A 10783-nucleotide genomic window follows, 5' to 3' on the forward strand; every position below is an offset into this window, starting at 1 on the left:
TTCAATCTTTCCAATGGTATAAAAATATAAGCAGCATATCAGATGTATTTAAAACTGCTTATCCAAATACAGTACTGTATATGCAAAACGCCTCATGATTGTACACGAGATGACCACTCGTGTCAATTTGGGAATTATTTTTGAAGCTTTGAACAAAAAATAATAGTCTGCAATTGCATATGTAAGATAATGGGATAAATTAAAGAATGAATTGAGAAGAGGAGGGAATAGGTCAAGTATAAATATGACTTTTTATCCATCTCAGTAAGGAAATTATTATATCTTCCAGAAACACACACATGAAATGGTCAATGAGTTAAGTACAGTGTTCATCAATTTTAATATGAAACTAATGTTTTCTTGGTGTGGCTGTACTTGAGTCATTGATTACAGCATGTATATACCTATGGCTATGTTGTGATATTATTTCCACCAATTTTAGGTGTAAGATGTCAGTTTTGTTTAAAAGTATCTATATACTAGTATACATTTTAAAGAGTTTGGGTTAGCTGTGTGTGAAATAGTCAGTATTTTCTGAACACTTTAATTGAACAAAAGAATTTCATGCTGAATTGCTAATTTAATTTCAGATTGTATTTCCTATTTTTTACTTTATTTGTAAATGTTAATATACTGTAGTTAATTTTGCAGTTTCTCAGTTTAATACATTGTTTCAACAGAATTTTGGTGTAATGTTTAAATAAATGTAAACTTTTGCTAAATACTTAAAAAGCAGAATGTCCATAAGTGGTAAATTTTAACTCAAAAGTGTGTGTGTGTGTGTGTGTGTGTGTGTGTGTGTGTGTGTGTGTGTGTGTGTGTGTGTGTGTGTGTGTGTGTTTGAGAAATGATACTGACTCGTTGGCTGTAGTACTTTGCTAAATACAATTTTATGTAACTAAATTTTGTATTATCTATTGTAATGCTTATGGTTTCCAGATAGTGAACTTAATTGTAAATTATTTTTTAAGGAAGGCAGATTAATCTCGTTTTATGGACCTCATGGTTCAGTCTGTACTTAAGGATTACTTAGAAAAACCCAGCATCAATAATTTCATTGTCTTTATCCTTGCAGTGATTATATTCACATCTAAATTTTGAACGAGTTATCAGTTATAAGTAAAATTGTATGATTCTTAATTGGGAAACAAATTTGTACCTGAGTTTAGTTTTGTAAACATCCTGGGATGAGAAAGGCTATTTAAATAGATATAAAATTTAAAGTTAAAAGTCTTAACATTTTCATTAAGGAGTTTTAAAATGTCAATGGAATTGTCTGCACATTATGCAGCAACAGTGTTGATGGACGGGAACACCCGAGTAATCTGTTCCAGTACTATACTTGTATCAGTTGTTGTTGCTGTACCAGCACCAAAAGTCACAACTATATTAAATGAATTATATTTTTAGTGGAAAAATAAAAGAAAATGGTTCGTAAAACATTTAGAATGTCTTTGTTGGTGTATGTTTGCCACTATATTTTAGAAGTGTGTAACAAGGCCCCTTACCGTTACTAGCACGTGAAGGAACTCTAAACAAAAAGTAGCATCAAAGTATATTAGCATATAATTGGTGTTGAGTAATGTTAGTTATTGTTAGCAAGACAAGAGTCAACACGAGTCACTGTTATTGTAAGACTGTAAGAGTTTATACATTTTCACACTGTATTATGTGCATTATATATACAGTATATATATAGTATGGTCATGTTGCATTTATCTCACAGCATTCTGGCTGAATATACCCAAGCTTGAGGGCAACACCACTTATGAGCCCTCAATGGTACCACTATAAGGTTTCGTCTGGTCTTTTTTAAAAAAGATAGAATAGTGTGCAGTGTTATTAAAAGCTAAACTGGCTAAGGCTCCTGTAAACTGATGGAAAACCTGCATTAATTTTGTAGACAAATAGTAGTTCAGGTGTTTCCTTCAATCTAGTGTACTTGTGAAATTTTTAAGACAAACAATTGTCAGACATGATGAAAATCCTGGAGATGAGAATACATGAAAGTAGCTAAAACATCAGGCTTAGGACTTAGTGTGGTGCTAAGAGTAAGTGTCCCATTAACTTATTGGTGTTCTTTAAGTTTTGTACTTACTAAGTTGCTTGACGATATGAAATATATGTGAATTGAAATTTGGTTATGTTAAATTTATGTTATCAAAAATTATTTATACATGGAATTAGTATAAAATATCCTTTAGCAAAGGCTGTGTGTGTGTGTGATGACTGAGCTGAGATAGAGGAATGTATATTAATAAAGCAATTCCATCATATACATAATTATCATTTATCCACTGACCCCAGTGTTTTATGAATAGATACAAAACTTAGAATTGTGGAAATGGGTAGAAAGGTTAATGGTTTGAGATTTATCCTATCCACTATTGTTTATGTAGGTTTACTCTATCCACTAATGTTTGTATTAGTATGTTTATTCTACTATTTTTATTAGCTCTGTTTACCCAACCTACTACCCCTCAAGAGTTTCTTTCACCTCCCCCTCCATTGTGTTTCCTTGTCGTGATGAGGCTTACGTACACCTCTCTGGGTCTGGTGAGGGTTGCCTCTGTCCCCTTTCCTGTCCCTCTTTGGGAGTTGCACGTGCTAACGAAAATAAACGTTAGGGTCCTTGTGAGTCATCGGACCGCCCGCTGGTGGGGGTCGCCTGTGAGTGACTGCCCTAAGTGGATGGTTGGGTGTCCAGGCTGGGGTAAAAGGGAGAATGAGGTCTTTGCACCAGTGTAGGAGAATGGGCGATGCAGTAGGACTCTCCTGTTAAAAAGGGGGAGCACCGCTGGGGGTGATGCACCCCTTCCTACACTGGCCCGCGCTTGGCCTCCCTGGCTGCCCTGGTAGGTGGTATCCCTTGGTTCCAGTCCTCAGATTGTTTAAAATGATTGCTATATGGATGATGACACGACCTCTCTTACCCAGGCCCATGAGTTGGACTGTGCTGGTAGACCGGGCTCTGTAGCCCCCGCTACTTTGGGCCCAGACTGAACTACCCCCCCTCCCTCCTCTGTGGTAGGGTCGAGCCCCAAGCCCCCAGTGGTGACCACCTTGTTCCCTAGTGTGGCTCTATCTCTCATTGTAACTTCTGTGCCTTTTAACCCCCCTAGGAATTATCACCGCCGTCCCTGCCAGGGGCCGCTCTCGCATGCTCCCGAGAGCATACCAGACACGCACGCGTCTGGGATGCTCTCGGCCATAGGTCCGAACCCTCATCACGGCCCTTGAGGATTTGTTCATTTGATGCATCACGCTATTGTGATTTCTGTGTGTAATGAAGTAAGGGCGAAGGATAAGTCAATAGGAAACGGCCTATTGACAGAGCTTGAGTGCATGGGGGAAGTGCGTAAAATCCTGGTTTGTGTCTCGGAGAGGCTGCAAGTAAGGGCAGTAGAACTTCTGGTTGCAATTCGTTTACCATGTCGTAGCGCAGTCGATAAAGGCAGCGTCTGGAATGTTTTCGAACGTTGGTTAGAACCCTCGTCACGGCCCTTCTGGATTTGTTCACCAAGCCTAACTTTGGAGGCTCATTAACAGGATATCGTCAACAGCTACAATTTATATATTTCTTTATATACAAGAAAGTCCATTTGAGTTAAGAGGGTACATAGCAATGATGATTTTACATTCTTGTAAAGCCACCAGCACGCATAGCATTTCGGACAATGGTAGAGGATCATCATTCAGGAACCTAAATAAAGATTCACTTTAATCACTGTACTTCCCCTACATAAGACCAGTCTATGAATATGCCGTCTCATCGTGGCGCTTTCATTTATTATATATACAAGAGGTACATTGGGTTGAGAGAGTACATAATATTATTGTTCTTATATTCTTGCAAAACCTCTAACACATAACGTTTCGAGCGGGTCGTCTTAGAATCTCTTCTTAAAATCAGAATCGGGCTCATCTTAACCTGCAACAGTCTTGGGAGCTTTTTATCACTCAGGCTATGGTGCCAACGTCAGAATTGTCAAAATGATGTACCTTGCATACATCAGATCTTTAGTGGATTATGCTGCACCTCTGTTTGTTTTGATGCCTGAAAGAAAGCTTGGAGGACTTGAAAAATTGCAGAACGAAGCCTTGAAGATTTGGGTGAATATCCTCATATCCTTGGGTGCCCTCGTACCACAAAAATACTTAACATGAAATAGGAACTTAATATTCCGAGCATGGTTAATCGTGTTACCGATATTAACTGTTAAATTGGTTTAAAAATGGCTAGCTCATCCTAACCCTTGCACAGAAGCTCTCCAGAATTTCTTTATTGAAGGTCAGCATTGTTCCAGATGGATAACTAAAAGGAACTGAACTCAAAATGTATCAGGTTTATAATTTGTACCAAGAGAAACAACAACGGCACTAATTAATTGCACCATGGGAGATACTTGTATTCCCAGAGATACGACCTCGTCTTCAGGAGGACACAGCTGCTCTCGAGAAGGTGCAACACCAGGTAACAAAAATCATTATAAAAAAGATAAGTTAATTCTCATACCAGGAACGGTTGAGGGCCTCGGGACTGGTACTGCAGCAGGCATGACACGCCGGATCTCATCGAAACCTTTAAAACCCATTACAGTTTGGAGAATGTTGGTCCAGACAATTTCTTCAAAAGGTCAGATGTAACACAGACAAGGAGCAACGGGTTCAAGGTCAACACGCTACAATGTTGGACTGAAAACAGAGGATGCTCTGTTTTCACCCACAAAGTTATTAACCCATGGAACTGCCTACCCGCCGAAGACGTAAATGTAAAAACTGCTAAATTTTAAAATCCAAATGGAAAAAATCATCAGGGTAAATGGCAGGACCTATTACAATTCGCAGGCTTCCTGTCCTCGTCTAAGTCACTAATGTTAGTGGCCCTCGGGTAAATTGAGGTAAACAGAGGAATAGGATAGAAGTCATTGCATTAGACAACCGGCGGGTAGGAAGGCGGAGGGTCCAAGAGCTGAAGCTCGATCCTTCAGGCACAAATAGATGGATACACAATTTTCACAAGTTACAGAAACAGTCCAGGAACTTTTAACCGATGTTAATTATACAATTTATTCTAAATTACAAAATTTATTAGTTTTGTTCGTATTTATTCCCAATATTTCCTGTATCTCTTAATTACTCTGGACATTATTAGTGTTGCATTCGTCACGTCCGGCGCTCATGTTTCCTCCTACAATGGTGCTTCACTTGTCTTCCAGTTCCCTTTGCTTCCTTGTCTTCAGTTTGTTGCCCGCTGAGATTATTTGGCGTTCTTGGGAGTACGGTGCTGTGACTAGCCTGATCACCTGCCCATAATCCCTTCCACAAATTCCCTCTTCTCAAACCCCCATATCTTCCAAAATTGTTTTCCCTGTTCTAAAGGTAAATTATCTTGACATTAATCTTCGTATTGTCATCGTGAAGGATATTTAACGCATTTTGAATACCTTTCGACTTGAACGGTTCAATAATTCTTCCCAGCCTGGCGCCTTCTCTGATAACTATACTTGGTATTAATCTTAGACTCGTTCTTGTACTCTCGCTGTCGCGACCGTTCACGCCGGGATGTAGATGCCATGGAGGGAGCGAGGGACGTCGGAGGGGGTGGTGAAGGAGACGCGGGCGACCTCGGTCATGTCCCCAGCTGCGAGGACCAGGAGGGTGACCTTGGTCTTGTCGTCGGCGTGAAGCAGCGTCACCAGCACCACGCCGTCGTCCTCACTCTACGCCAAACAATATCAATCAACTTTTACAAATATATGATAAAAAAAGGGTCATGGCAATACAGTTGGGTTCGTTCTCGACGCACAATCGAAAATTCCGGGTTCGAATCCCAGGCGGGACAGAAATGGTTGGACACATTGGCTTTCACCTAATGGTCCTGTTCACCTAGCAGTGAGTAGGTACTCAGGAGTTTGTCAGCTTGTTATGGGGTTGTATCCTGGGCGGGGTCGGTAATTCAGCTTTTAAGGAGGGGGGGTGGGGACTTCGATACAAGCCTATAGCCTGTATTAACACACACTGGCTTCCTGTCCCGACACAATGAATTATTATAATTATCAAATAAATGAGCACATGAATCGGGGAAATTCATTACATATATACAAATAACGAATAATGAAGACATATTATCACTAAGCAATTCTCTGTCTGAGAGAGGAAGCTTCTATGTACAGTATATGGACTTATCGAGGTCGAGGTAAGACTTATCGAGATAAGCCTTACACGTCTGGCTTACCGTGGCTCCTGGTCGAGGCACGAAGTAAGCCACGCTGGTATAGAGACCGTCCTCGCTCCAGTTCTTCGTCTCCCGGGAGTCGAGGTCCACCTTGCCGACCTGCAGCGGGAGAAACGCTGTCATTAAAATATCACACTAACGGGGCTGAGACCAATAACGTCACTCACACGTTTGGGTTGATAGATGATGATACGGTCCGTCCTGAACCCCTTGTTATGTCTTTATACACACCTAGAGAGACTTAGTTGTGAAAACAAACATCAACATGTCCTTAGGTAAGGGAAATAATGCCTAACGAACCTACTATGACAAAGTAATGAGAACAAGGCAAGACAGAAGTGTGGGCTGATGAGTAAGGAATTACCTAAGAGACAGGAGCCAGAGAGTAACAGTATGGGACGAGGAAGAGGACTGGCGTAGGACTGACAAGCGGAGTACCTCGAAGATCGGTGCTGGGATTCTAATATTTCTCATATGTATATGAGAAGAGTTGTGAGAGATAAGGATTGTATGTTTCTCCAAGATGACAAACAAGTTGCAGAGTTGGTCTGAGAAATGGCTACTGAAGTTCAAGACCAGCAAGTGTAAAACGATGGGAACAGGTGACAGGAGAACAAAGGGACAGTACACAACGAAGAGAAACTACCTCCCTGTAACGACTAGAGAAAACACCTGGGAGTGGACATAGCACCAAATGAATACATAAATTCCAGGGAGGAAAATAGGGTAACGATAGCAGCATACTCTACGCTAGCAAAGGTCAGATCATCATTCAGGAACCTAAATAAGAAGGCAATATAGTTCGCGGTACACGCCAACGTGATACCAGTTTTAGAATATGGCTGGATCTATGGAGAGACTCGTTGGCAGCTGTTGGGTGTGGACGTGTCGTTCGTGGCGCTCGCCAGTTCTACCCTAGTGGCTGTGTGAGGAGGGTGTCTGTGACGGCTGTGGGGGTGTTGTCCCCTGGGTGGGCGTGGCACCCCTGTTGAGGAGACATTGGGTCTTACCGGCCTCCATTGAAGAGGACCTCGTCGGCTGGTCTGGCTTTTACGGTGCCAGTAGACCACTTGTTGGTTGGTGTTGCCCTGGGGGATGTTCCCCATGTGCAGTTGTCGGAATTGGTGGGCGTCCAGCTGCTGCAGGGGAACCGCGCCGTGGTCAAGTTTCGCCATCAGGCTGCATTTCAGGCGTTTCTGGGGCGGTGTGCGGGGCGTGTTTACCCTCTCTCTGATGCCGCCGGTTCTGTTAAGGTAGTGAACCTCAGCGTCGCCTTGACGTTTTTGTCGGTGCGTGGTGCCCCCTTCGAGTTTAACGACGCTCTCCTAACTGCTGTGTTTGGACGGTTTGGTACTGTGCTAAGCATTCGTTGGGACAAGGTACTTGCTGGGCACTGTGCTGGGATGCTTGACGGTTCCCGCACCCTGACCATGTCTCTGAAGAGTAGTGTTCCGTCGTCTGTGTCCGTGTTGGGTTACACGCTCCGTTGCCAGTATCATGGGCAACCGCGCACCTGTTACAGGTGTGGTAATGTGTGCCATCTCGCTGCAGCGTGCGACGTGGGAGCAACTGGCAGGGTGCATGTTTTTCGTGAGGACTTTCCACCCCTGTTGACTTCGGACGCTTCTGAGGATGGAGTGAGTGCTGTGCCTGAGGCGCCTGATTGCTTGTCTGCTGCTTTGCCTGTTGAGGCGGTTACTATGCCTTATACGTCCAGTCTGTTACCTGCTGTGGCCCCGGAGGTAGTTGTTGCGCCGGAGTGTACGAGTGTCGGGCCGTCGCCCGCACTGCGTGTGGTGGATGTCCCAGTGGATGTCCATGTCCCGCCCCCGTCTGTGGATGTGGTATCAGCTCCCGGGGACGCGGGTCCTGTTGTTGTGGAGGGGGTGCTTCGGCGGGAGGAGGTGCCTGCCGTGTCTGTGTGTTGGCGACTGTAGTTCTGCTCTTTCCATCCCTTTACAGAAGCGTGCGCGTCGGTCTTCTGAGGCTGTTTCCCTGGATGATGTGGACAGTGTGGGTGATGTGGCCTCTGTGGACTCTTCGGACGGTGCGGGTGTGGCCTGTGTGGATGTGAAGATGGTGGCTGTGCCTGCGGCGGGGCCTGCTGGGCGTGGTGTGGTGCGGCCTGTCTCGAAGCGTTCTCGGCGGGCTCGGAGTGAGTCTCCCCTTCGTGGTGTGCCTTGGGAGGAGGTGGGGGAGTATGGTGATCTGGCTTCCCCCGCCGTGGATGATGGTGCTGTGAGGGGCTCCGAAGTTGCTACCTGTGCCCCCCCCCCCTCCTGCGTCGCCTGCTGTTAGCTCTCCACAGTGGGGGGTTGTCCCTGATGATCGGGACCTCGTCGTGGTGTTGCGGAAAGATGTGCGCCGGGGGCCTCGGCTCCTGTGCCCGGTGGTGGGGTCGATGCCGCGCCTGCATCCCCTGCGGTTCCCCCTCCTTCGTTGCCCCGGTTTGGGGGAAGCCTCGTCCCGGCTGCTGGGGTCGTGCCCTGTGAGGGTCCGGTGTTGGGCCCTTATCGGGATGCCCGGGTGCTTCCGGTCCCGTGGTGCTCGTCCACTGTCTGGGTGTCGCGGGTGAAGGAGTTTGTGTATAGGGTGCCGGATAAGATGTCTCAGCCGAGGCCACCGCCTGGTGGCCAGGTGCCCGATGACACGTGGGTGGTTTGGGAGGCGTACTGCTTGCGCTTTCCGATATACAAGTTCCCGGAGAAGTATTAGTTCACGTCTGATCAGCTGCTGCCGTGACCTCGTCGCCCCGCCCTACGGTGCTGGGAGTCTCCCTCTAACGTCCGCCTCTGTTTTCGTCGCCACTCCTCTCTCTACGACCCGTCACGTCTAACACTTTTGACTTGCTTCTCCTCCTTAACGTCAACGCGTCTCCCTACATTTGTCCTGGTGCAGTCATCGGGAGGGTAAACTCTTCATGCAAACTGCACCTATTCTCGTGAAGAAGAAGAAGAAGAATATGGCTGCCCCTTCCCCTCACCCCGAAAAAAGAACACAAAAACTCGAGACGGCACAGAAGTCTGAGACGAGGCTCTTCCCAGACGTGCGAGGGATGGGAAATGAAGAGTAACTGAAAGAATTAAACCTGACGACGCTAGGAGAGAGAGGGGGAAAATAATAGACGTATGAAATACTCGGGGAGAATTGAAAGTGGGAAAAAAGAGGAAATGTTCACATTGGATACCAATAGCTCAAGAAGGCACGGATGGATGCTACAGACTCAGATATGTTACAAAGTTTTCTTTTAGCGTAGTGGGAAAATGGAATGAACTGGCTGCATAAGTGCACGGGCACGCACATACACGCACGCACACATGTACACACACAAGTACACACACACACACACACACACACACACACACACACACACACACACACACACACACACACACACACACACACACACACACACACACACACACACACACCAGAAAATGAGGGGACGACGCCGTTTCGGTCCGTCGAGGACCATTATCAAGTCGACTGTAATGGTTCATAATTATAATGGATTGTAATGGTGATAATGATCCAGAACGAACCGAAACATCATCTTCTCCTCATCTTCTGGCGCGTGATGTAGTCTTCCATATCTTCAGCTAGAGTATTGTGCCTCAGCGTGTACACACACACACAGTGCCTCACCTTGCCAGTGGTGGAGGTCATGTTGCCAGAGCTGCCGTAGAAGTAGCGGTACCTCTTGCCGACGTAGCTGGGGTTGAGTGTGGGGATCTCGTAGGCGTAGTCAGTGATCACTTCTGGGGTGAGGAGGAGCGAGCCGTCCTTCAGCCTGTGGGCCTTGGCCTTGCTGCCCGGGAGCATCACCTGGCATACACAAAACACATCTCTTCATATTGCAGCCCTCAACTTCACTTCCACCTGACAGTTTAATTAGACAACGCCCATTTTGGCTAGAACGGGACCTGTATTTTGGCTAGAACTGGACCTATATTTTAGCTAGAACTGGACCTGTATTTTAGCTAGAACTGGACCTGTATTTTAGCTAGAACTGGACCTGTATTTTGGCTAGAACTGGACCTGTATTTTAGCTAGAACTGGACCTGTATTTTGGCTAGAACTGGACCTGTATTTTAGCTAGAACTGGACCTGTATTTTGGCTAGAACTGGACCTGTATTTTAGCTAGAACTGGACCTGTATTTTAGCTAAAACTGGACCTGTATTTTAGCTAGAACTGGACCTGTATTTTAGCTAGAACTGGACCTGTATTTTGGCTAGAACTGGACCTGTATTTTGGCTAGAACTGGACCTGTATTTTGGCTAGAACTGGACCTGTATTTTAGCTAGAACTGGACCTGTATTTTGGCTAGAACTGGACCTGTATTTTAGCTAGAACTGGACCTGTATTTTAGCTAGAACTGGACCTGTATTTTAGCTAGAACTGGACCTGTATTTTAGCTAGAACTGGACCTGTATTTTAGCTAGAACTGGACCTGTATTTTAGCTAGAACTGGACCTGTATTTTAGCTAGAACTGGACCTGTATTTTAGCTAGAACTGGACCTGTATTTTAGCTAGAACTGGACC

The 10783-nt window shown here is 45.2% G+C and overlaps 1 protein-coding gene across 1 annotated transcript in view; it reads right to left on the reverse strand.

Moving 5' to 3' along the window:
* Positions 1-1047: 1047 nt before the first annotated feature.
* Positions 1048-10783, reverse strand: part of LOC123765221 (carotenoid isomerooxygenase) — a 23137-nt gene continuing 13401 nt past the window's right edge. Inside the window, exons 8-10 of the mRNA XM_069335554.1 lie at positions 9884-10063; positions 6239-6337; positions 1048-5723 (exon numbers count right to left, since the gene is read on the reverse strand). Of these exons, the coding sequence (XP_069191655.1) occupies positions 5556-5723; positions 6239-6337; positions 9884-10063 (447 nt within the window). The 3' untranslated portion in view covers positions 1048-5555. The remainder of the gene's footprint in view (positions 5724-6238; positions 6338-9883; positions 10064-10783) is intronic.

The sequence above is a fragment of the Procambarus clarkii genome, chromosome 33 (assembly GCF_040958095.1).
Source record: "Procambarus clarkii isolate CNS0578487 chromosome 33, FALCON_Pclarkii_2.0, whole genome shotgun sequence".
Taxonomy (NCBI): Eukaryota; Metazoa; Arthropoda; class Malacostraca; order Decapoda; family Cambaridae; genus Procambarus; species Procambarus clarkii.